The following is a 26,468-nucleotide window of genomic DNA, read 5'->3' on the forward strand; positions in this document are numbered from 1 at the left end:
GATGGACAGAATCATAGCGTCTGGGACAGGAGTCCCCTGTGTTTCTCCTTTGCTAGCAAAGCAATAAACCTTTTTTCCTTTTTTTTTTTTTTTCAAAACCATGTCCTCCTTTTTGGATTGGCATCAGGTATAAGGACTAAGATTTCAGCAACACATATTTGACCTTTTTTTCCTTTATTCTGTATATAAGTGAGATCATGCAATATTTTTCTTTCTTTGGCGCCTTTTCCTTAGCATAAGGTCCTTCAAGTTTATCCATGGCAAATGTCAGGATCTCCTCTTTTTAAAGACTGAATAATATTCATGTGTGTGTGTCATTTTTTTCTGTATCTTTATTCATTTATCCATTGATCGATACTTACATTGTTTTCATTTCTTGGCTATTTTGAATAATGCTTTAATGAACATGAGAATGCAGTTATCTTTACCAGGTGGTGATTTTATTTTCTTTGGGTGTATTTCCAGAAGAGGGATCTCTGGGTCATATAGGTAGTTGTAATTTTTAATTACTTTAGGAAGTTCCATGTTTTCCACAATGGCTCCACATATCTACTTTTCCACAGTGTATAAGGGTTTTCTTTCCTCCACGCCCTCACCAACTCTTTTTATCTCCTGTTATTTTTATAAACAGCTATCCTCAAGGGTATAAGGTAGAATCTGATTACATTTGATTTGCATTTCCCTGATAAATAGTGATTTTGAGCAACCTTTCATAAACCTGTTGGCTGTACTTATGGCTTCTTTGGAGAAATATCTACTCAGGTATTTTGCCCATTTTAAAGTCAGAATATAGCAAAGTATTTTAAATAAAATCGGGGGGGGGTGCATATAATTGAGTGTGCCTATAATCCCAGCAACTTGGGGTTGCTTAGTGGTTAAGAACCCCTGTGTTCAATTCCTGGTACCAAACAAAATAAAAATTAGGATATATATTTTCTTGCTATTGAGTTGCATAAATTCTTTATAAATTTTGGATATTAACCCCTTATCAGATATATGATCTGCACATATTTTTCCAAATGGTAGGTTGTCTTTTCATTTTGTTGATTGTTTCCTTTGCTGTGAAGAAAGTTTTTAGTTTGATGTAATTCTATTTATTTATTTTTGCTTTTGTAGGTTAAAGTACACAGAAACCATTCCGGAGGAGGGAACTCACGCAAGAGCTTTTATTAAGCGTACAGGCAGAGTGTCTGCGTGCAGGGTGAAGGAGAGAGGGAGAGAGAGAGGGAGAGAGGGAGGGAGGGAGAGGGAGGGAGGGGGAGGGAGGGAGGGAGAGGGAGGGATGGAGATAGAGGGAGGGAGGCAGCGGGGGCAGGCGCGGGGGAGCTATTCTTAAGTAGTAGAATTTCCCGGGCTATTAACAACAGACCAATGGTTGGCGAGGAGGTTCATGGGCTAACAATCTGGGTTGTAAAGTGGTGTGGGGGAGGGAGAATAATGGCGTCAGCAAAATAGCAGATCTGATGCCAATAGTAGGCTGAACTTTTGGTGCTATTATCCCAAACATCATTGCCAAGGCCAACGTCAAGGAGCTTTCCTCTGTTTTCTTCTAGCAGTTTTATGGTTTCTGGTCTTATGCTCAGGTCTTTTAACCATTCTGAGTTGATTTTTGTGTCCAATGTGAGGTTCCAATTTCTTTATTTTGCATTTGGAAATAGGTTTCCTGTGCCATTTATTAAAAACACTGTCTTTTCCAATTGTGCCTTTTTGGTGCCCTTGTCAAATATTAGTTGACCATATATGCTCAGATTTGTTTTTCAGTTATTTTGTTCCACTGGTCTGTTGTCTTTATGCCATTACCACAGTGTTTTGATTATAACAGCTTTGTAACCTACTTTTAAATCAGTTAAGTATGATACCTCCAACTTTGTTTTCTCTCTCAGAATTGCTTTGGCTATTTAAGGTCATTGGGGTTCTACGAAGTTTTAGGATTTAAAAAAAATTTCTGTGAAGTGCCATTGGAATTTTGATAGGGACTGCATTGAAGCTGGATATTGTTTAAGGTAGTATGGACATTTTTGACAATATTAATTTTTCCAACCAATGAACACAGGACATCTTTTCATTTATTTGTATCCTCAATCTCTTTCATCGATATTTTAGAATTTTCAATGTCCAAGTCTTTCACTCACTTGGTTAAATTTCTTCCTATTTTTTGATGCTATCAAAAATGGATAGTTTCCTTACAAAATAATTATTAATGATGAATTGTGTATTTCCCCTTTCATTTCTGCCAGCTTTTGCTCAACACATTTTGGAGATTCATTCTTATACAAGTTGTATAATGGTTATATCTTCTAGATGTATTGACTTCTTATCAAAATGTTTCTGGTAGTAATTCCTTAGTTTATTACTATAGTATATTATTATAACCATTATATTACTATAACCATTGCAGATCTCTATGGTTACTGATCATGTTTTTTGTTTGCTTGTTTTTTTACTTTCAACCTTATATCTTCAGTCTTAGGTATGCCTCTTGTGGGTGACATGGAGTAAGTCTTACTGTTTATTCAGTCTAGTTAAGTGGCTTAGTCCATTTATGTTTAGTGTATTTACTGTCATAATTAGACTTTCTTTTACCTTTCTTTGCTAGTGATGCCAGAGATTGAACCTATGGCCTCATACATGCTAAGCAGCACTCTACCACTGAGCTAGATAAACCCTTGGCTCCTATTTTGCCATTTTATTTTTTGGTACAGGAGATTTAATCCAAGGACACTTTACCACTGAGGTACATCCCCAGCCCTTTTTAATTTTATTTTAGGGTCTGGCTAAGTTGCTGAGGCTGGCCTTAGACTTGCAATCCTCCTTCCTCAGCCACCCAAGTTGCTAGGATTACAAGTATGCCACCATGCCCAGGTCTCTTTTGCCATTTGAATAGTTGTCTTCTAGATGTGTACTTTTTATTCCAATGAAGTAATGGAATCACAATTTGTTTATGTAAAATGCCAATATATTTGAAAACTATATAAATCATTTCTCACTAAAGAATATGTACAAGTTCAGAAAAAGAAACTATAAATGACTCATACTGCTATCATTCAAATGTGATTTAATATTGTGATATACTTTCTACCAGGCTTTTTTTTTTTTAGTGTTTACTAGACACACATATTTGCTTGTTGTTTACAGAGTTTATGTATTATGTACATACCTATGCATATTTTTCTTATGCATTCTATTATATGCATTTTCCAACCACAGAAGTACCAGCACTAACAAAGTGATACTTGCACTGAGCCTCTCAGAAGTTATTGAATAAATGAATGGCCCTATTGTTGAAATAACTGTACTTGTCAAAAAATTGGACGTCAGAGGGTTACGTTGGAAGAAAATGTGAGAAGCACCTACTGCCTAAGGATTCTTCGTGTGATTACACTTGGTTTTAGTTCTTTACTTTGTGAAACAAAATGAAGGGAAGGCATTTTCTCGTTTGATTCACCTATAGAAAAGCTGGACCTAGTGTCTTGAGATAGGGGTGTGTGCATTATTATTATTTTTAGTAAGGATTATGTATGTGTGTGCATATAATATCACACAATGTTAACCTTATTGATTTTATGGTATTCAACCCTTTTTTGGCTCATGCATTAATATTTGATGGTGTCTTTGTTAATTTCCTTAAGTCGTTTCTTCAAATTTTGTTTTGTGAGGTTAAGTGCACACAAGTTCATGACTATATCTTCTTGGTATTAATTCCTTTTACGATTATGGCATATATATTCCTATCAATCCTTTATGCCTTATACTTAAAAAAATACTTTTAGCTGTAGATTAACGATAGCTTTATTTATTTTTTTATGTGGTGTTGAGAATCAAACCCAGTGCCTCACATGTACTAGGCAACTGAGCCACAAACCCAGTCCTCTGTCTTACATTCTTATATCTGATTGACTATTATTAGATAAGCAATCTTTTGATTAGTATTTTCTTGATACATAGCTCTTTTCAAAAAATTTCCCCAAACTTTTAAATGCGTTTTAATCATATATCTTGCAAAGAGCATAAAGCTATTTTTAAAAATCTAATTTGTGTCTAATTCATTTGCATTTACTGCAATAAATTAACTGCCTTTTTTCCTACTAAATCCATTTACTAAGTTTTCTCGAGGCTTTTTTTTCTCTACAGGTTTGAAAGTTACACATTTTATTTCTCTTATATCAGTATCTTTAAGTGTTTCACATACATATTAGTAAACTGACTGTTATATTTAGGCTGCTCTAATCTTTTAAATAGTCTTTCTGTCATAGGCTGATTCACTAATTTAGATCCTACCTCCTTGATACAGAAGTCAGAACTGAAATTCCCTGCCTCTCTTGCAGCTAGGATGTAGGCCTGTGATAAGGCTCTGCTAACTAGAAGAATCCACTGAAATGTGAGGAAAGACACAAGCTCTGCACACAGCTTCCATTTCCTTGTGAGCCAGGTCAAGTTTCTGATGGAGAATTGGCACTGATGCTAACAGTAGGAGCACATGAAGAAAAGTGGAACTCCTGGCACTTGGTGCTTGGTGGGAACAATTTATCAGGTCAGTTATTGCAGTTTATGGCACTTTTTCAAGTTTAGCCTAAGTTTGTTTTTCTAGTTCTCCCAATGATTCTGCAAGTTTTTATCATTTTAAGAAATTCCTGCATGGATTCTGTTTTTTATAACAAAGAAACTTAACCAATTATAATAGCTTGTGAAAAATCTTAATTTATAGAATATTTCACTTCATCCAAATAAAAGTTTATAATACTTTAACTCTGATCTGCTTCTTACCCAAATCTACTATACTTCAAGGGTTAATATTTTATTTTATTTTTTTTTGCGGTACTGGGGATCAAACTCAGGGCCTTGTGCTTTTGAGGCAAGCACTCTACCAGCTGAGCTATCTCCTCAGCCCAAGGGTTAATATTTTAATTTCACTTAGTTTTAAAATTCCTAAATGCTAGCACTTAAAAAAATACTAATGATTTACATTGACCAAGATGTTTCCTAAATCATTTGTTTATCCTTCTCCCATTTCACTTCTTTCTTCTAGACTTAGCTTTTCTCTTGTTGGAGTATAGTCTTTAGGACTTCCTTCAATGAGCATCTTTGAGTATAAATTTTGAAAACATGCTTAATTTGTCTTTTCTCAAGAAAGATGATCTAGCTAGTTATAGAATTCTAGTTTCTTGGTTAAGAGTCTCTCGATACTTTAGGGATATTTTCCATCATCTTTTGTCCCCTTCTGTTGCTGATAAATCTGCTGACCAGACAGATGACTGTAATTCTTTTTGAGGCTCAGTGGTAACCTTTGTGTGTGGGGGGGGTACTGGGGATTGAACCCAGGGTCTTGTGCATGTGAGGCAGGCACTCTACTAACTAAGCTATATCCCTAGTCCCTCAGTAGTAACCTTTAACATTTCCTTAGTGTGTTTGACATGTTCTAATTTCACTACTGCCTGCAGTTCTTTTAAAAAATTTATTCCTATTGAGACTTAGTTTCTACCTTTGATCTGATAACTCATATTTTTCAAGTCTGAAGAATTTATAGAAATTAGGGGCTAGGGTTGTAGTTCAATGGTAGAATGTTTGCCTAGCATGCATGAGACCCTCGGTTCAATCCACAGCACATAAAAATAAAATAAAGGTATTGTGTCCACCTACAACTAAAAAAATACATATATTTTTATATATGTATAAATAAATTTATAGAAATTATCTATATGGATATTGCCCCTCCTTCATTCACTGTTTTCTCTCCTCCATAAACTCTTTAGATATATGCTGTGTCTTCTAATGATATCCTCTAGATCTCTGAACTCAGCTTTGCTGCTTTGACACTCTGTTGTATGAATTTTCTTTGTATTTTAGGCTCTTCATAAAAATCATTTTTATAAGACAGGGATTATCTGGCTTAAACCCCCTCAAAAGTTGTTCTGTCTTTTACCATATAAGTTGTTCTTCTGGCTTTCAAGTACCTCATGTATCCAGGCCCTGCCATTTATTAGCTGGATAACTGTGCACAATTAACTTCTTTGGGTCCCAGTTTCCCAACACAGAGAGATTAATGACAAACTTACATAAGGTGAAGCATACAAGGTACTAAGTGTACAACATCTGTTAGGATAGTAAATAAAATTTGGTGTGGCTGCCTATCTCACAGAAATTTCCCTAGTGGTCACATCTGTATTTGTCATTCATTTCAGATATGAATTCTGAAAGAAAGCTACCACCACTTCCAAGATTTGGCAGAAGTGATTGGCTGAGAAACTGGCACATGGATCTAGACCAACTGATATTTTTATTGAGACTTGATAGGAATACTGGCTCTTTTATGACTTTAGACTGCTGTATTGTAATACTGGAGAACAAAAGTGACATGTAGAAAACAGGAGAGGTAAAGGAGGAAAAAAAAATTTGTGACATCACTTAAATACCTAGCACCATTGGCTTTCATGATGTTGTACTTTTTTGTAATGTAGATTCCTTTACTACTTAAATATTTTACAATAAGCACGAATAATCTTATAATATTTAAAAAATAGTACTGGAATTTGAACATGAATCTTATTTCATTTTATTGTGCAATTATATAGACTTTTTATTCCTATTTTCCAGAGTAGTTGTTACCTTCCTACCATCCATTGAAATATACTTGCTGTAATACTAATATGAAACTTGAATGGTCCTTCAGAGTTATCATGATTGATTGTGTGAGATGAGTAGGCCAGGTAATAAGCGTAATTCTTGACAAATGGTGAAACTGAAACACAGAGAGGTTAAACGGTGTTCAGGGTAAAGAAGGGTGAAAAACCCAGTTAGGTTTAAAGCATCCTCTGTCAGGATAGCTCACAGAACACCAAGATGCAAAGGTAGTGCACATTTTCATTAATTACTGTTAATTAGAAATTTTCAGAAGAGCACTGAAAAGTTTCATTAGCTCAATCACAAAACCTATTAAAATGTATTTTCAGTCTGTAATTTAAATTTATATTCTCAAAAGCACTTGTGCTCCCAAAAGTCAATCTCTGTCATGCTCCTAATCAAGTTCCTGTTGCGCTCTTAAATTCTAGAACTTTAACCTAGAGATTCCTGGGGTTGGGGTGTGTTGGTGTGTGTATATATTAATTCCTGGCTCAACATCCAGTGTTTAACAAGCATATGTATGAATGAGTGAATTCTTATACCTCCTAAGGTAGAATTCTATTGGATACAGCATCTGGGTAATTATTTACAAGTGACTTGTAATCACAAACTTGTAATCACAATACTAGTAATATTATTACAGTATTCTATACTGTTGTTTTCGAGAACACAAATGCTTTCACAGCATTAACTCGTTCACCTTCACTGAATTGATAAGGAGAGGTTGGGTGACAAATAGTATCCTTATTTTATCTGGCAGAGTTGGCAAAATTAAGGAGAAAGGAGTTAGGTATTTAAAAGAAAGCAAAGCAAGAGTCATTTGACTTTCTTTTTAGCCTCACCATGATGGTTACAGCACAGTTAAGAGATTTCCTCCATTTTAATTAGGAAATATCTACGATGAAGAATATAATTTTAGATAAATTGTTTAAACAAGAATCATGGCATGGATATGTCAAAGAATACTGAAAGGATTGTACTACTAATCATTAGTGCTTTTACCCATGTACCCTGATATTTTCAATTTTTATGGGGCCAAAGTTTATTTTTAAGTGAAGCATTATAATAAACTGACAGTCCTGGCATAGGTCCTCATTTCTCTAGACTGCCATTAGGCTCAAATCGATCCTCTAAATAAAGTCTGTCCCAAGAGACCCAAGTGATGTAGGGGAAAAGGGGAGTTTTAGAAACCAAGCCTGACGTCACACTTTTGTGTTCTAACCATCTGTACCTTTTTAAACTAGGGGCTGGAGCCGCTCGGGCGCACAACAATCTTCTCCCACACAAGCCTGGAATGGCAACTGTGTGGCTGCCTAAGAAAGAAAAGCCGTTTCAGAGCTGTGGGGTGGCGTGGGGGTGTATGTGGCAGGGTAAGAGAGTCATTCCTCTTCTCCATCCAAGGATGCTATTTATTGGAAATCCTGCACATTTTTTTTTTTTTCCTTTAAATTGATTTCTCTGGAGTGGGAGGCAAAACCGTTTTGATGTGAAAGAAGAAAGGAAAAAAATATGCAAGACTGGCAGGGAAGCTTTGGAGGGGAGAATCGCACGCAGCACGGCTTCGGATACGGGGTCTGCGGGCAGAGAAAGGGTTCCGGCGTCCACAACCTGTTCGGCTTTAAAGACGACGCCCTTCCGTCCCGCGTGCCAACCCCCTCCCCTCACCGGCTCTGCTCGCCGCCACTGAGAGGGCAGCAGTCACCCTGTGACCACCTCTCACCCCACTCTCTTGGCGCCTTCATCCTCTCCAAACCCAAAGGCGCATTCTCACTCTCTTTCTACGTGCGAGCCCCGCTCACCCGTCTCCCCTCGCCGCTCTCAGGAAGGCAGCTACCCCCAGGTGCCCATCTCTCACACCCCTTCCGGCCCCTCACCAGGATCCTCAATCCTCCCCTGCTCCAGGGAAGCATCTCCACTCAGCCTCCACGTGCAAATCCTGGGTCGTTACCCCCCTTTCGTGTTCCCCCAGTCTCCAGTCACGGGCTCCGCCCACCCTGCCTGGGGCGCGCGCCCAGAAGCCGGGACACCTGGCCGCCCCTCCCCCGACCCCGCTCTCCGCCCGAGTCCCCCGCCCCTCGCGCCGCAGCTCGGCGCCCACCCCTCGCAGCTTCCTCCTCTCCACCCCCTCCCTTCACGGGAGGCGGGGGATGGGGGGGCAGAGGGAGCGCGGCGGCGTGGCCAATGGGCGCTCGGCTTACTCTGGCCTCTCCCCCGCGTGGCCGCCAATCGCTGCGGGCGGTGGTGGTAATATTGTGGAGTGGAGTTTGGATGCCGCCGCTGCCGCGGGCTGGAGCGGCACGGCGGCGGGGGCTGCCAGGGTATTTCGGGAAGGGGGCGTGAGGAGGCGGCAGCGGCGGGGACTGCGTGTGGAGGCAACCCAGGGAGAGAGAAAGAAAGGAAGGAAGAGGGCGGGGAGTCCTCAGAGGAGGAGGCGGGACAGCGAAGCTCCTCACCTCTCGGCGGCGGTGTCCGGGGAGGCGGTGCCGCCCCCTGCCCGCGGTCTCTTCAGCGCAGCCGGTCGCCGACCCGCCGGCATCAGGCAGCGGCCGAAGCTACTGGGGCGGGAGCAGTGGGCTGGGCGGAGGCTGGAGTGGGCGCTGAGGCGACCGCCATGGCGTTTCTCAAACTCCGCGACCAGGTAGGTGAGGGGCGGCAGGGCGGGATCGCGCCGCTCGGGGAGGAAGGGAAAGAGGGCGGGCCAGCGGTGTGGGCCGCCAGGGCGCCCGCTTGGCGGTCTTGCTGCGAGAGAAGCGGGGTCCCGGGCCGGGGCCGGGCGCGAGGCTGCGGGCTGGGACCGCGGGCGACTTGCTTGTCAGGGTAGCTCGGGCCCGGGGAAGCCCACGTGCCGCCCAGGGTCTGCCGCCGCGCTGAGAGGGGCGGGTTCCGCGCTGGCCGCCCTCGCGTCGGGCGCGCTGCCGGGTAGGCGCCTCCTCTTTCCTGCCAGGTGAGGCTCGGGCCTAACAGGTGGCTTTGCGCTGCCCGACTGGAGCTGTGCTGGCGGGCCGTGACCTGGGGTCACGACCTTGCTCTCCTGTTTGCTTCGTGGTATAGCTGGAGGCACATACTTTCTCCGGGAAAGGTGGTGGGGACCAAAAAACAAAAAACGCCTGGTTGATTCTGCTAGGGATTAGTTGTTGCTCAAGTGTGCAGGTCCTCAGACTTGTTTTCTTTTGACATTTTGTGCACCATCTTGGTTACTTTTCTTGACTTAGGAAGAGCTGGTCAAATACCCGAAGTACCAGAGACTCTGACACTTGGGAACTGAAAAAATACTTCGTGTCTAGGAATGAAATCGCAACTATACCTGAGAGATTCAAACACCTAAAAACCTGGGAAGAGATGCAGACGTTTTCAGATATTTGTATCTAACTTTTAAGGAAATGAGATATTAACGTGAAATTTACCGAGTCACGGGGACTTAATAGTGCCGAGAACTTATTTTTGCCATTTGTTTTTCTGAACAGAAGATATTGAACAGATTTGAAGGGAAAGTAGCTTGCATGCATTGGGAAACTGTTTCAAAAGTGAGTACCCCTTTTTACAAAAACAATGGGGGACTCTTAGCAAATAGCGTACCTTAAATTCTCAATCCAATTAATACCATGAATTCTCACTTCCAAAGTGATTTTATGGTTAGAGTGATGATTGGCCCTATGTATCATTTCCTATCAGGAGAACTTTAGCTGGCGTTAATAACATCAAGGCATGATATTTTGAAAAACTGTTTAAAGTTTATACATTGTATTCAAATTGGATATACAGTATTAACCACTAACCACATGTGGCAAGTTAAATTTAAGAAATAAATTGTGTTCCATAGTCATACTATTCATATCTCAAAAGCTCAGTAGCCACAAAATCTGTTGATTATTATATTGAACAGCACAGGTAAAGAACACAGGATTTTTCACAAGTTTTATCAGACAACACTGTTAATAACAGGTAAAGCACAGTTAAAGTATAAACCATATCTAATTCCCTTATAGTCAGTGCACATTATTCTCCTAACAGAATGAAACTCAAATGTAGTTGTAGGTTTTCCACAAACTTTTACCAATTTAGTAGGATTTGGTGCTTTCATTTTTATTTCTAATCCTTCGCTTTTGAAAAAAATTTTGTGTTGTAGATTATTGTGTGCATTAGGAATTTAGGAGGACATCCTATTTTATTTGCCATAAGGTTTAAACAGAACCAGGATTTCAGTTGGAAATGAAGTTGAGTTGCATCTTTGCACTTTAGTAGGAATTGGAAATATGGAGAGCAGTTGTGATACTAGTCCCGTTTTACATGATACCTACTAATTTTTGGTGGTGATACTGTTCTTTAAAATAAAATCTATAAATTTGAGAATACTTGGACAAGTTAATTAAATGGACTGATTGGAAGGAAATATTGAGATTTATCTCTGTCCTACAAAATAATTGGTCTATCTGGTCTCCCTTTTGAAAGATTTTGAGGAACGAGTTTGTTTTGCCTGGTTTAAAGGGAATATCTGTTTCTAGCCATCATCTTATTTTTTGATAGTTTATTAGCTGTTAAAAGTGATAATAAAAGTGATATGGAATGCAAATACTCTTAATTTTTCCCATCTGCAGGAAAAGCAGTTCAGCTAGATGAGTTACTTTATTTGGAGGAAAGGAGAAGATCTGGATAAGTACAGAGAATTTTAAAGTTGAAAAGTACTTGACATAGCTTCTGACTCAAAAGCCTTATATACATTTGAGGTAGGAAGTAGTAGAATCTGCTTTTCTAGGTCTGTTTCAGTATGCATCTTGTATTTTGTTTTCTTCCAGTTTTGTAAAGTATGGTCTAATACATAGAAGCTATAAATGGGTAAGGGCCTTCTTCATGTAAGTATTAGGAAGGTTCTAGATGGCTTAAATATAAAACAAATGAGTAAATAAAGCAGTTCTCATGTCCATTCAATAATTTGAATGAAAACAGCATTCTCTCATTTTGTGCTGACATGTAATTATGATTATAAGAAGTAATTATTACATTCTGTTTATCAGTAGATGGAAATAATTTTTAATTGTAAATAAAATGAAAGTTGTTTTCTGTCTGTAGGAGTTAGACAACATGATTTTTTTTCCCCCGAATTATTTCACTTTGGTTTATACAACATGAATTAATATTCAAATATAGGGTCACTATCATGATTTTTACCTTTTCAATTAGTAAAAATTAATCATACATGATTACATTGAATTTTTCAGCAGTCATAAGAAAGGTAGAAGGTCTTTGTTTAGATTAGAGATCACAAACTCCCAAACTGGGATACTAAATGACAACTGACACTGGCTTTAGTATTTAGAAGAAAATGGAGAGTGGTAGAAATGATGGCCATAGGATAAAGTATGTTAGTTGCTGCTCTGCTCCAGGCCTTTGTTGCTGTGCAGGTATAATAGTTTTAGAACTCCATTTTTTTTTTTTTTTTTTTAAGACGCCATAATCTAAATTGTTAGGCAAAGTCTATGAATGTTGGCAAGTTGGTAACCACCAATGGCAGTTAATACTCTGATTCTAAAAAGGGGTCAGGGGGTTGGGGAGGTAGCTCAGTCCGTAGAGTGCTTGCCTTGTAAGCACAAAACCCTGGGTTCGATTCCCAGCACCCCCCCCCCCCCCAAAAAAAAAAAACCCACCTTAAAAGGGGTCAGTAAGAACTAGTTTGTAACTGCTAATTTAGATCAGTTGGAGAAAACAAACTACAAAACAAGATTCCTATTAGCAGTTTTCAGGGCTGGGGAATGTAGCTCAGTGGTAAAGTAAGACTTGCTTAGGATGCATGAGGCACTGGGTTCAATCCCTAGTATCAAAAAAATTAAGTTAAAAATAAAAACAGTTTAAGATAGCAAGCCTGGCATGGTTATGCCCTCCTGTAATCCCAGTGGCTCTGGAGTCTGAAGCAGGAGGATCACAAGTTCAAAGCCAACCTCAGCAACTTAACAAGACCCTGTCTCAAAATAAAAAATAAAAAGGACTGGGGGTGTGGCTCAGTGGTTAAGCACCCCTAGGTTCAATCCCTGGTAACCCCCATAAAGATAAAATAGCAAAATGATCATGAATTTTTTTTTGTTGTTCTTTTTTTTTTTTAATGCGTGTAATTAAACCCAGGACCTTATGTATGCTAAGCAAGCCTTCTACCACTGAGCTACACCCCCAGCCTCATTCATAAACTTTTGTATGATATTTAAAGAGTTCTTTTAAAAAAATCTTCATGGGGGCTGGGGTTGTGGCTCAGTGTGGGTCACACTGAGTTTGATCCTCAGTACCACATAAAAAATAAGAAAATAAAGATATTGTGTCCATCTACAATGAAAAATTATATTTAAAAAATCTTCATGTATTTGCCTTTTCACTTCCAGTGTATACATATAATCTCGGATAGTATTTATTTCTGTTTTCACAATTTGTTTTAAATGGAGTTAAATTTTGTAGTAGTACTAAAGGATAGTTGCTTTTGTTTGGATTTTTTTTCTTTTGTCTATTAGTGTGTAGTAAGCAGGTTCCTTGAAATCTTATTTTTCCCCCACTAAAATTTTTTGATTAATTTTTTTATTCTAATTAGTTGTATGTGACAATAGAATCCATTTATACGTTTTGATAGATCATATGTAAATAGAGTGTAGTTTTTCATTTTTCTGATTGTACATATCGTAGGATCACATTGGTCTTGCAGTCATATATGTACATGAGGTAATACTGTCTGTTTCACCCTACTATCCTTATTACGCCTATACCCCTTCCTCTCCCTTTACTCCCCTTTACCAAATATAAAGTCACTCTATTCTTCCCTAGCGCCCGCCGCCCCCCCCCCCATGGTGAATTAACGTTGGCATATCAGAGAAAACATTCAACCTTTGGTTTTTTGGGTTTGGCTTAGTTTGCTTAGCTTGTTATTCTCCAATTTCATCCATTTACCAGCAAATGCCATAATTTCATTCTTCTTTAAAACTGTATAGTATTCCATTGTGTGTGTGTATGTGTGTATATATATATATCACATTTTCTTTTTCTATTCATCTTTTGAAGGGCACCTAGATTGGTTCCATAGTTTAGCTATTGTGAATTGAGTTGCTATAAACATCGATGTGCATAATTTACATGTTTTTGGAGATACAGTGCAATATTTTGGTATGTCGTGCAGTGTATAATGATTATATCAGGGTGGTTGTGTAGCCTTCATTCACCTTAAATACTTAATCATTTTCTTGTGTTGTGAGAATTCAAAATCCTCTTATTGTTTGTAGAAATGTATGGTTGTATATTTCATTTTGCTATAAAAATAAATGATTTATTGTTGTCAACCTTACCATACTGTTACAGAACCTTAGGAATTATTTCTGCTCTCGAACTGAACCCCTGTACCTGTTAACCATCCCCTGTCACCTCCTTTGCCTACCAGCCTCTAGTAACCACTGTTCTCTCTAATGAAATCAACTTTTTAAGCTTTCGCATAAGTGAGATTATGCAATTTGTCTTTCATTTGAATTATTTTTTTGTAGCAGCCATCTTTGTGTGTTCCCTTCTAGATTGTTATTATGTGAGGATTCTTGATATGTTGAAGGTGTTTTTGTTTTGAATAGGGTTGACATATATCAGTAAGTGTTGAATGGGTGAGAATAACTTAAGGACTATTTTGAATAGTAAAAAGTTTTCACATGATCAGGTACCTACTAAGAGTGGAGCCTTGTTTGACCTTTCAGTAAGGGGAGAGAGAGAGAGAGAACCCTTGAGAAATCTTACTGGATTTATAGAATGCTTGAAACGCTTGAAGAATACGGATGCCCACCTATTTAAGCATATCATATTCCTCCTACTTTGTGCTGGGGACTATGCAGGAGCTAAGGAAAAAGTAGCTACCATCTCTGCCTGTAGGGGTTCTTGTGGCTAGAAGAGGAGAAAGACACACATAAATATAGGGTGTGGGAGATGCTTCAGATGTAAAGATTTGTCGAGGTTGAAGGAAAACATGAAGCCTGTTATTTGAAATGTTGATGAATAAACAGTTCAAAAGTAAGTGCCTTGTTTTAGTCTGTTTTTTCACTGCTATGACCAAAAGACCTGACGAGAACAATTTTAGAAGAAGAAAAGTTTATTTGGAGCTCATGGTTTCAGAGGTCTCAATTCATAGATGACTGACTCTGTTCCTTGAGGTCTGAGGTAAGACAGAACATCATGGCAGAGGTGTGTGTTAGAGGAATGCAGCTTACGAAGTGGCACTAGGAGGCAGAGTGAGAGACCTCTGTGCAACCAGGACAAAATATGCACCCCAAAGGCATGCTCACAATGCCCCACCTCCTCCAGCCACACCCTACCCACCTACAGTAACCACCCAGTTTGTGGATTAACACACTGATTATGTTAAGGCGCTCATAACCCAATCATTTCACCTGTAAATTTTCTTACATTGTTTCACACGTGAGCTTTTTGGGGGGACACCTCATATCTAAACCATAACGTGCCTACTATTTCCTCACTTTTTTGATATCTTGTTTATATAATACAGATTACAACCTGGTGGGCTCCATAAGAAATGGAGATTACATGTTTTAGAATTCAGAAAGGTCAGTTGTAGGGAGGGAAATCTTTGTGGCAAGGGGGAAATATTTTAGGTTCACCAGAAGGATTCGTCCATATTGAAAGCAAACAGTTGTGCTTGAAAGCAACAAGAGGGAACTGTCAAGGTAAGCCAGGAAAGGGGATGGTACAAGTATTTTGGGGTAATGAGGAGATAGTCCTGACTGGTGTAATTGAAAAGGATGGGAATGAGAGGGAGAAGGGTATGAAAAATGGTGGAATGAGACAGATATCATTACCTTGTTTACATGTATGATTACACAAATGGTATGAATCTACATTGTGTACATCCATAGAAACAAAGTGATGTACCCCATTTGTGTACAATGAATCAAAATGCAGTCTGTAAAAAAAAAATGAATAAATAATTAAACAAAGGAAAAGGATAGGAGTTAGATTATCTTAGTCAACACAGTACATTGTGAAGTACTTTGAATATGAGGTAGGGAATTTGGTGATGGGAAGTAATAGCTCGGCCTTCTTAAATACGGCCTGTGAGGGTTTCAGCAATAATGTGCATATAATACACTTTTCTGAAGAGGGCTTATGGTTTTATTAGGTCCTCAAAGGGTTCCATGACCCCCAAAAGTTAAATAACCACTACAGGTTTTAAAAGGGTAGATTACAAAAGACAAACAGGGACACCCAAGAACAGTGAGGTAACCGCTGCTATGGTTTAGAACATACACAAATTATTTTAGTGTAAACTGAGAACATTAAATACTGAGCAGGGGGAATCTTGAAAGGTTCCTAATAGCTGTATTGATGACTTACTTATCTGTACAAATTAAAATTAGAGTGTCCTGTTTCATAGTTCTACTAGGATAAATTAAACTTTGAAATGTAATTAAACATTGGTTATGGTGATTAAAAAATAGTAAATAGTCCACGTAATTAGATTTGGTTTGCATAAAGTTTTCTAGCATTTTGTCTTGTCTCTTTGTTCTTCTAATCTTATTTAAAAGTTTATATTCAGTCAGTGTTGTCTGCCTGGGATGGGATGAGATGCCCTTGGAAAATGCTCTGTCTGGAGAAAGTAGTTCAGAATTAAGTCTTGATCTTGGTAATGTCTCCAATAGATAGTTTAAATCAAATCAATCACATTACTAATATAAAGCAAAAATAATGAAACCTCCAGGTAACTTAAACCAATAAAATTTTGAACTGTTACTGGGATATGGTGTACAGATATAGTTGAAATAATGAAAGTTCTCAAATACTTTAGTTAAATTTCCATTCCCATCCTTCATGCTTAGTATTTATTTACCCAGGTGTACCTTAAGAGATACTGTGGATTGAGTCTCAAGACTACTCAGTAAAATGAGGTGGCTAAATAAAACAAGTCACATCAAATTTTTGGTTTCTCAGTGTAATTAAATTATGTTCACACCTAGTCTGTTAAGTGTGAATTATGTTTTAGCATTATGTCTAAAAAAAGTCTATATACCTTAATTAAAATATTTCATTGCAAAACAATGCTGATGATCATTTGAGGTTTTGAAAAATTTTTGCCAATAGACTTGCTTAACACAGTTGCCACAGACCATCAACATGTAAGAAGCAAACTTTAGTGAAAAGGTCACTTTTGCCTAGTATATTTAAGTTCAAATTCTTACTTGGTAAGTGTTTATTCATCTAAATTTATTATAAACTTAAAGTTATATCTCCACAGATAATGTTAAAACATGTAGCACAGGACAATTAAAATACTTTTAAAAAGGAATTTGGGTAGAGAAATACATGTTTCAGAAGCCTTGAATAAGTTACCACAGTTAGCACTACACTTAATTTCCTGTTATTCTCTTGTAAAAAATCACCCCCACTTAAAATCCACATATTAAAGGAAGAATAAATTAGTTTGTAGAGACAGCCTTTTCTTTTGCATCAATTTCTGGATTAAAGAGTTTGATAGACTTTTTCTTTTTTAGACAGCTTTATTGAAATGTAATTCATAAATTTAAATTGCATATGTTAGTATTTAGTATATTCACAGAGCTGTAGAAGTATTGCCATAATCAGTCTTGAATTTTATCATGCCAAAATGAAGCCTCTTACTCCTAAATCATTATTCTCCAAACCTTTATCCTCCCCTATTCTAGAAAATTACCACTCTGTCTCTGTGGATTTGCCTGTTTCGTGTAGCATATTTTTAAGACTCATTCATACTGTAACAGGTATCAGTTATTTTCTTTTCTTGATGAATATTCCACTGTATAGATAATACCACGTTTTATTTATCTACTCATTAATTGGTGGATATTTAAGTTACTTATACTTTTTGGATACTGTGAATAATACTGCTATGATAATTTGTATAAAAATGTTTATGTGGACAAAAGTTTTCCTTTCCCTGGGATACATACTTAGAAATGGAATAGTTGAGTAATATAATAACTCTGTCTTTAGACTTTCTAGAACCCACCATTCTGTTTTCTTGAGTGAGGGCACCATTTTACATTCCTGGTGGCAAGTGTATTAGGGTTCCGGTTTCTCCACATCCTTGATACCACTTGTTATTGCCCATCTTTTAAAATTATAGCCTTTCCATTTTTTGTGTAAAGTGGTATCTTAGTACAGTTTTGATTTGCCTTTCCTTGATGGCTAATGATATTGAGCATCTCTTGTGCTTTTTGGCCATTTGTTTATCTTCTTTGGAGGAGTGCCTACTTAGACCCTTTGCCTATATTTTCATGGGGTTATTTGTTTTTTTATTATGAAGATACAGGGGGAAAAATCTAGTTTGTTCTACTTCTGACCTGTTGTATCATATTTTTGTTTTCCCACATACACCAAGCAGTCAATTCTTTAGTAGATTCTCCAGTGGACACCAGTTGTGTGACTTCTAATTCAATTCAGTTGTGATACTGTCTACCTGCAGATAGTGTCAGATCCTCATAGGTCAAGGGCTCACTTCTACAAGATTGCCCTCACTTCAGATGTCAGTTGCAAGCTTCAGGTTGTTGTATTTGTTTCTGACTGACAGGCTATAAATTGGGGCTCCATGATCTCCTTGGATTTGGTTAGTTTGTTAGAATAACTCAGGGAAATAACTTGTTACTATTTTATTAATAAAAGATATAATATAGGATACAGATGAACAGCCAGATGGAAGAAATGTATAGTGGGAGGTGTGGAGAAAGGACATGGCTTTTCAGGCCCTCTGTGAGTATTCCATTCCTCTGGGAACCTCCATGTGTACAGTCATGGAAACCCTCTGAACCCAGTTCTTTTGGTTTTTTATGGAAGCTTCATTGCATGGGTGTGGTTGATTAAATCATTGGCTATTTATGATCAAGTCAACTTTAAAAGTTGATAGGTGAAGACGAAAGTCCTAGACCTCTTAATTATGCCATGACCTTTCTTGTGAGCAGCCACCATTCTGAAACTAATGTCTAGAGGTCATCAGACACCAGTCATCTCACTAGCATAAAAATACATTCTTATCACCCCCAAAGATTGCAAGGGTTTTCGAAACTATGTGTCAGGAAACAGAGGACCAAGTACATGTTTCACAAGTCATGATTATTGAGTTGTAGGTGGTCTCTAGATATTAGATACAATTACCTTAACAGATGTATGATTTGCCAAATTTTTCTCCCATTGTATGAGTTGTCTTTCCACTTTCTTTTTTTTTTTTTTTTTTTTTTTTTTTTGCGGTACTGGGGATCGAACTCAGGGCCTTGTGCTTGCGAGGCAAGCACTCTACCAGCTGAGCTATCTCCCCAGCCCCCACTTTCTTGACTGGAAATTTTAATGTGGTGAAGTTCAATTTATTTCCTTTGGTTGCCTATGCTGTTATATCTAAAAAATCACTTTTAATTCAAAGTCATGAAGATCTACACCTGTGTTTTCTTCTAAGAGTACAGTGGGTTGGAAAGTAGTAATCTCCTGGATGGTACCCCCAAGTTCTGACTGCTGGAACCTGTGTGATCCTATTTGTAAAAATGGTCTTTGCAGATATAGTTCAGGTAAGGCATCTTGAGATGAGATCATCCTGGTTTGGGTTGGACCCTGAATCCAGTTGGTGCATGTCCTTACAGGCAACAGAAAATGAAAAGATAGACACAAATATAGAGAAGAAAGAAATGTGGAGATGCAGGTGGAGATCACTCTTGCAGTCTCAAGCCTTCAAAAGCCTAGAGCCACCAGAAGCTGGAAAAGGCAAGGAAGGATTTTTCCCAGAGTACACTTTGATTTCAGACTCCAACCCTCTAAGACTATGAAAGAGTACATTTCTATTTTAAGCCACCAAATTTGTGGTCATTATTATAACCCAAATAAATTAATACAAAAATTTAGCGATGTCTCTAAATAAATAATTAGATCTGTGATCCCTGTTGAGTTATGTATATGTGATGAGGTAGGAGTTCAACCTCATCGTTTTTTTTTTTTTTTTTTTTTGCATGTACTCAGTTGTCCTTGTATCATTTGTTGAAGAGACAGTTCTTTTCCCCATTGGATTACGTTGGCTTTTTAAAAATCATAAATCATTTGACTCTAAATGTAAGAGTTTATTTCTGGACTCTTAATTCTATTCCATTGATCTACATGTCTGTATGCCAGTACCACACTAACTTGATTACTGTTAACTTTGCAATAAACTTGAAATTGAAAAGTGTGAGTCCTCTAACTTTGTCCTTTGTTTTTCAAGATTTTGGCTTTTATGGGTCACTTAATTAAAATTCCCACATTAAATTTAGCACCTGCTTGTCAGTTTCTGCCAGAAAGACAGTTGGAATTTTGACAGGTATTGTGTTTAATCTGTAGATCAGTTTGGAAAATATTGTTGTCTTATTATGTCTTTTTCAGTCTGTGAACATGGGATGCTTTCCATTTATTAAAATTCTTTGAAATTTTTCAGTGATCTTGTAGTTTCTAGGTTATAAGTTTTGAACTTTCTGTTAGACCAGTGGCTGAGTTTTTTATGCTTATTGGAAATTTAAAAAATTTTCAGAATATTTATTGCTAATGTATAGAAATGCAATTCATTTATATATTGCTCTTGTATCTTGCAACTTGTTGAGCTCTTTTGTTAGTACAAATGAATTTTAGAGGATACTTGAGACTTTTAAATATATAGAGTTTATCATCTGTAACTAGAGAGATGATTTTACTTCTTTTTTTCTGATCTCTATGCTTTGTATTTCTTCTTGTTTACTTGCCCTAACTAGAACCTCCAGAATAATGTTAGAAATGGTGGAGAGTTGAACATCTGTGTCTCCGTCATGATCTTCTGTCTGTCTTCTCTAAGTATGATGTTGTGAGTTTTTTGTAGATGACTTTTATTAGGTTGAATAAATTTTCTTTTATTCCTAGTTTTTGATAGGTAAATTCTTAAACATGGATATTAAATCAGTTTCCCATCTTGTGCATTGTAGCAAATTTAATAAAATGAAAGCTGAGGAAGGAACAATCTCCTGGTTTCAACCAGATCACATTACTGACAGAATTTTTCCATTATCAAGACTTCCAAATATTATTTCTTCAGTGGCAAGTCCCCAGTGTTAATTTTGAGTTTTTAATTAGGCTCAAATCTCTCTGACATTTGCCTATTTAATAATTTCAGTTAGCTACATGTTTGTCACCACCCCAAATTTAACATGACTGTTTATGCATTCATTTGATTCTGATTTTATTGTGTATCAGGTGCTATACCAGACTCCAAAGGAATGAAGAATTGTCAAGGAATAATTAGGATTGTGGTGCAGAGCACTTGGTGTGTCAAGAAATTACCATGTTGGAGATAGAGGCCAGATCATGAAAATCCTGAGCTCTAAGGAGATGGAACTTTATTCTGAAAGCAGTGATGAACCACTGAAAAATCCAAAGCAGGAAAACAGTATAAGATTTGTATTTTGAATAAATTATGTACAAGAGGTAATATAGACTATGAATCAATATGTTGAGGGTGAAACTGGAAGCAGGGGAACTAGTGGGAAGTTAAATCCATTTGAAAACAGGTTTGATCTAAGACACTGGCAGCTGGGAAAGATTCTAGAAATATTTAGAAAGTAAAATTGATAGGACTTGCCAACTGGATTATAGGGACTGAAGGAGAAGAATGAGAGTCTTCAGTGACTCCTAGGGTTTTGAATAGGGGACCTAAGTGGATAGGTCATTGCTAGAGAAGGAGGTGGTTTGAAGGGAAATTGAATTTGATTTTGGAACTTTTGAGGTCCTTGTGGAACATCTAAAAGGAGAAATATGGTTATGGTGGGCAGTTAAATGTGAGACCGGACTCAGATAAGAGTATTTTAGGTGGTGATTGAAGCGAATGAGTTCGCTGAGGGAATGGGAAGAGTTCATGGCCTAGGAGAATATAATAGAGAATAAGGAATGAGTAGATGAAGTATATTGAGTGCTATTAGAGATAGGAAGAAAGCCTTGAGAGACTGATGTCACAGGCCAAAGGGGGAAAGAATTCTCAAGTTGTACTTGTATTCTTTGAAACTTGAAGGTTTGATTATGTTTCCACCACTTTTTAGTTTTCCTTTTATTCCAGTACATTGTTTTAAGCTCTTCTGTGAAAATGTTTTCCCTATTTACCCAATGTTCTTTACTTCCTAAGTCACTATTTCCCAATTTGGCACACATCAGAATCAATTGGCAAGCTTAAATATAGATTCTTCGGATCCAATTAGACCTGCTGAATGAGGATCATCCTGGGTAATGCTCTAGACTTTGTATTTTAAAATCTTCTGTCATAAAGATCAGTTTGCTCTTTGCCAAGCTTGTTTTCTTTTCTCCTGTGCCCCAAACTAACTTAAATTTACTAGCCCTTCTTGGATTTGGAGGTGGCCATGTAATTGAGATCTGGCCATAGGAAAGTAAGCAAAAGTGTTGAGTGTTACTTTAACCCTGGCAAATACAAACCAACCTTGAGTAAATTCTCTGTCTTAACTGCTTATTGCTCTGGAAATGATGAGTGAAGGCACTATATTACTGTCAGTCTGGTTCATCACCTGCCTCCTCAGGTCTTTAGGTGATCATTAACATGGATATTTGAACTTCGTGTAAGCATGAAATAACCTGTTGTTATATCATAATTTGGGGATTTATCTGTTACAATATCTGCTGTTATTTTAATCAGTGCATTTCCTTAGATTATTATTCAAGGATCAGAATTGGGAATCATTGCCCTTGGTTACCTTTTGTTCTAATTTTGTTTTTAAGCTCATTGGTATATAGTCTTAAGCTGTTGACTTTAGACCTTCCATATATTGTGTTTTGTTTGGTCTAATTTTAATAGAAATGGTTATAATTAACATTTTTTTTAAATTTAGTTGTCAATAGACCTTTATTTTTATTTATTTAATTATATGCCATGCCAAGAATTGAACCTAGTGCCTCACACATGCTAGGCAAGTGCTCTACCCTTGAGTCACAACCCCAACCCTATAATTAACATGCTGATTAAAAATATTTACATGTCTACTACCTATTGAGCCTTGATACTGGAGATACATCTATGTTTAAAACAAGATCTCTACCTCTTAGTGTGGAATAAGAGGGAGTTAGATAAGGGCAATTATTTTATCTGTGCTTTGGGGCATCAAAGTAGAAGTGGCTAATTGAACCCAAGGGTGAAGTCAGGAGGGTTCCTTGTTTATCATACTAATGTTTTTCTTGTAGTATTGGTGGACTGCAGCCATACATATCCTAAATAAAATAGCCTTTTAGATATATAAGTACATTTTTTGACAATTTTTTGTTACATGGGGATATTTTGATTGAGCATGCGCTTTTTCTTATCTCTATCACAAAAAAAAGACTCAAACACTACAAATCTTAGTCTTGATGCAAATTTTATTGTTAAAGTTTTCCTGCAGTTAACTAAAGTTTTTTCGTTTCTTTGTTTTTCTTTTTAAGTGAAGTATCTTATTCGCATTTCCTTTTCTCCTCTTAACATTTCAGGGAAATTTTGGTTTAGATAATAGTGAAAGGAAGGACCTACTTATTATCTTTGGTTTTATGTTCTTAATCAGTGTATGTGGTGTGTGTTGTGTGGAGATGTGTAGGTAAGTTTCTGTAATTGAATAGCTTTCTGAATGGTGAGGTATTTCCCCATTTTTTGATAGGCTAGGCAATGTACAGTTCCATAATATTAAACTGAATTGTGCCAAGAGTGAGATGAGAAATGTTAGCAGGCAGGTAATCACCACATCTTGGAGAAATAGGTGTGTTCCAGGAGTTATTTGGACTTGGGTGTTAACAAATAACTGACTTATGGAATGTCAAACAAACTGCAACATTAGGGTGAGCAGTGAAATTGAAACTGAGTGAATAGACCAGAAGAGCAAGTGTAGTACTGTCAAGTAGGTGTGATAAGTAACCTAAGCCAAGGTATAGGGAGGTAGTTAGAAAACTAATATGTCTTTGAGAGCTTGAGTGATTCAAATAGAGATGTCTAGAATTAAGAGACTTCAGTAAATAAGCCAAGAAGCTGTAATCTTTATTTCAGATATTCTCATTTGATGCTATAGCAGGGACAATGAGAGAAACCTGGTTGGACTGTTTCCAAATTGAGAAGTTTGTCAAGAGGGTCAAATAAAATACAGGATGTATATACTGCAGAAGGTCAAGGATTGTATGTTTTCTCTCCTATGTGGAAGCAAAAGATGAAAAATGGGGAAAAAAAAGGTATGGGGGATCTTATGAAAATGTAAGGGAGCTCAGTAGAGTAGATGAAAGGAACCAGGGAGAGGGAAAAGGAGAAATACTGGGGAATGACATTGGCCAAATTATATTGCTTAATTGTGTTCTTGTACAAATATGTAACCGAATCCCACCATTATGCATAATTATCATGCACAAATGAAAAACATGGAAAAGTGTCCCGAATCATTTTTTTTGCCATTTCTATCAATATTCTACTTTCTGAGTTTTCCAGATTTTAAGTTATATGAACTCTAAATCTCCTTTCTTTTTCCTTTGCTCTTTGGAGCCATAGTTTTGAAGTTGGAATTTCTTTTCCCTGACCACAGATTCTTTCATTGTCGGTTCTCCACTTCAGCCACAGTGAACCTGAGCCTTGCTGTTTTGGAACCTACTTGGCCACATATGACTTTTTAGAAACCTTGATTTCCTGATTTGTTTATAGTAATTTTTTTTTAATTTTACTTTTTTAATTGTCAGTGGACCTATATATATGCGGTGCTGAGAATTGAACCCAGTGCCTCAACCTTAGCCCCTATAGTAATGTTTTCTGAAGTGTGGATAGCTATTATTGATGTGTTTAAGATTTTATGTGGGTGAGCTGTCTACTTTGATTACTAGATGTTGACTGACACTTTCTTGCCCTCAGTCTAGACTCAAGAGGTATGATACGTATGGTTATCCATCTCCTGCTTCATTCTCATTTCCATCTGGCCAATTTGGGTGTATCCCAACTCATACTTTTGCAGCCCTTCATATCAATTATTCTGTAGCTTTGTTTTTTATTTTGCTTTCTTCAACACTCATTCCCGTTCCCTTCAACTGTCACCCCACCTTTACCTACCTTTTAGCTTTATTTCTGCCTTCTCACTTCAGCCTCTCTCCCTTAAGTCCTTTTGGCCCAAACTTAAAAATACCTTTAGTCATCTCCCCTTCACCTCCATCGCCCATTCTTTTCAGTTTCTGGCTACCTAATTTACTAAGTGAAAAGAAGTCTACTATTCATGTAAGCTTTCTATTGATCTTCTTTATTGCAAATCATTTACTTATCTGTGTACTTTGTTTTCTGCTCTTATTGTCATTGTTGCTGAATATTGAATCCAGTGCCTTGTGAATGCAAGCACACCCTCTACCACTGAGCTACACCACAGCCTTCTTTTTTCTTCTTTTTGACTCAAAGAAATTTTTCAAGCTACACTTCTGGTGTACTTCTAATTCTGTCCTGAACTGAAACTTAGAGGTATTATTTCTCTCTAATTTTTATTTATTCTTTTGCATTGTCCTCTCTGACCCCACATATTGTTACCTATTATTGTCTAGATGAACACCACCTATTAAGATTCTAGTACTCAGATTGAGCACATCTGACCCAGAAAGCTTTCTTTTTGAACCACATTGATTCTAAAATGTGCTAAGTTTATATATAGTTTTCATTGACTTCACCTTGTGCATCTAACCTCCATGTCTAAAAATCATTTCTTTTGCCCAACTTAGTACTCTTCAACTACAGTTGTTTTCGATTGTTTTGTCTACAACTTAAGATCCTGAATAGCCCATCAACTTTTCAAGTTGGGTTAAGGGAGCTGGTGATTGATTAGACCAGTAGTTTTTATTGTATAATTCAACTGTTAAATTTTAGAACATTTCCATCACTCCAAAAAAAATTCCTTGTACCCATTTTATAAACACTCCTGATCTCACTTCAAGCCTCAGGCAACTACTGATTAGTAATCTATCAAGGTACTTTTTATGAACATTTCATATAAATAGAGTCATAAGATATGTGATCCTTTTTGTCTTTTTTTTCTATTTTGTATGAATGATTTTGGATTTCATTCATGTTGTTTAATGTGTATTAGTTCTTCATTGCTGAATAGTATTCCGTGAATATACCACACATTATCCATTTCCAAGTGGATGAAATTTGAATTACTTCCCATTTTTGGCAATTATGAATAACATTGCTATGAATATTCACATAAATCTTTGTGAAGACAATTTTTAATTTATCTTGGGAAGATTTCTAGGAGTAAGATTGGCCATATGATAAATTTATGTTTCAGATGTTTTAATACTTAACTGTATATGCCCTATTGTATGTCACTGGGCTTGGTTTGCTATTATTTTGTTGAAGATTTTTATATCTCCATTCTTAGATGTCTTTGTCTTGATTTTTTTATTTCTAAAAGAGTATTGCTGGCCTCACAATATGAATTTGGGAAGTATTTTCTCGTATTTAAGTATCTATATGAGTTTGGAAAGGATTGATTTTTATTTCTTTGTTTGGTGAAATTCACCAGTGAAACTCTGTGGTCAGTCATTTTCTGGGAAGATTTTAATTACTAATTCAGTTCCTTTACTTGGTATAGGTCTGTTCAGATTTTTTGTCTCCTCTTGAATCAGTTTCAGTAATTTGTTTTTCTAGGAATTTGCTCATTTTATCTGTTTACGTTGGTTGGCCTAAAATTGTGCATTGTAATCCTTTTAATTTTCCTGTTTTGAAGCGATGTCCTCGCTTTCATTCCTGAATTTGGTGATTTGTAATCTAAAGGTTTGTCAGTTTTGTTGGACTTTTCAAAGATTCAGCTTTTGATTCCTCTTCTACTATTTATTAT

At 37.2% G+C, this 26,468-nt stretch overlaps 1 protein-coding gene across 2 annotated transcripts in view; it reads left to right on the forward strand.

Moving 5' to 3' along the window:
* Window positions 1-8,886: 8,886 nt before the first annotated feature.
* Ankrd28 (ankyrin repeat domain 28) overlaps window positions 8,887-26,468 on the forward strand; it is a 198,753-nt gene continuing 181,171 nt past the window's right edge. For both annotated transcript variants that reach the window (XM_047531881.1, XM_047531880.1), the window contains exon 1: window positions 8,887-9,256. Coding sequence is in view for 1 of the 2 variants with exons in the window: in XM_047531880.1 (XP_047387836.1) it covers window positions 9,230-9,256 (27 nt within the window). In the remaining variant the exon portion in view is untranslated. The remainder of the gene's footprint in view (window positions 9,257-26,468) is intronic.

The sequence above is a fragment of the Sciurus carolinensis genome, chromosome 17, assembly GCF_902686445.1.
Source record: "Sciurus carolinensis chromosome 17, mSciCar1.2, whole genome shotgun sequence".
NCBI lineage: Eukaryota > Metazoa > Chordata > Mammalia > Rodentia > Sciuridae > Sciurus > Sciurus carolinensis.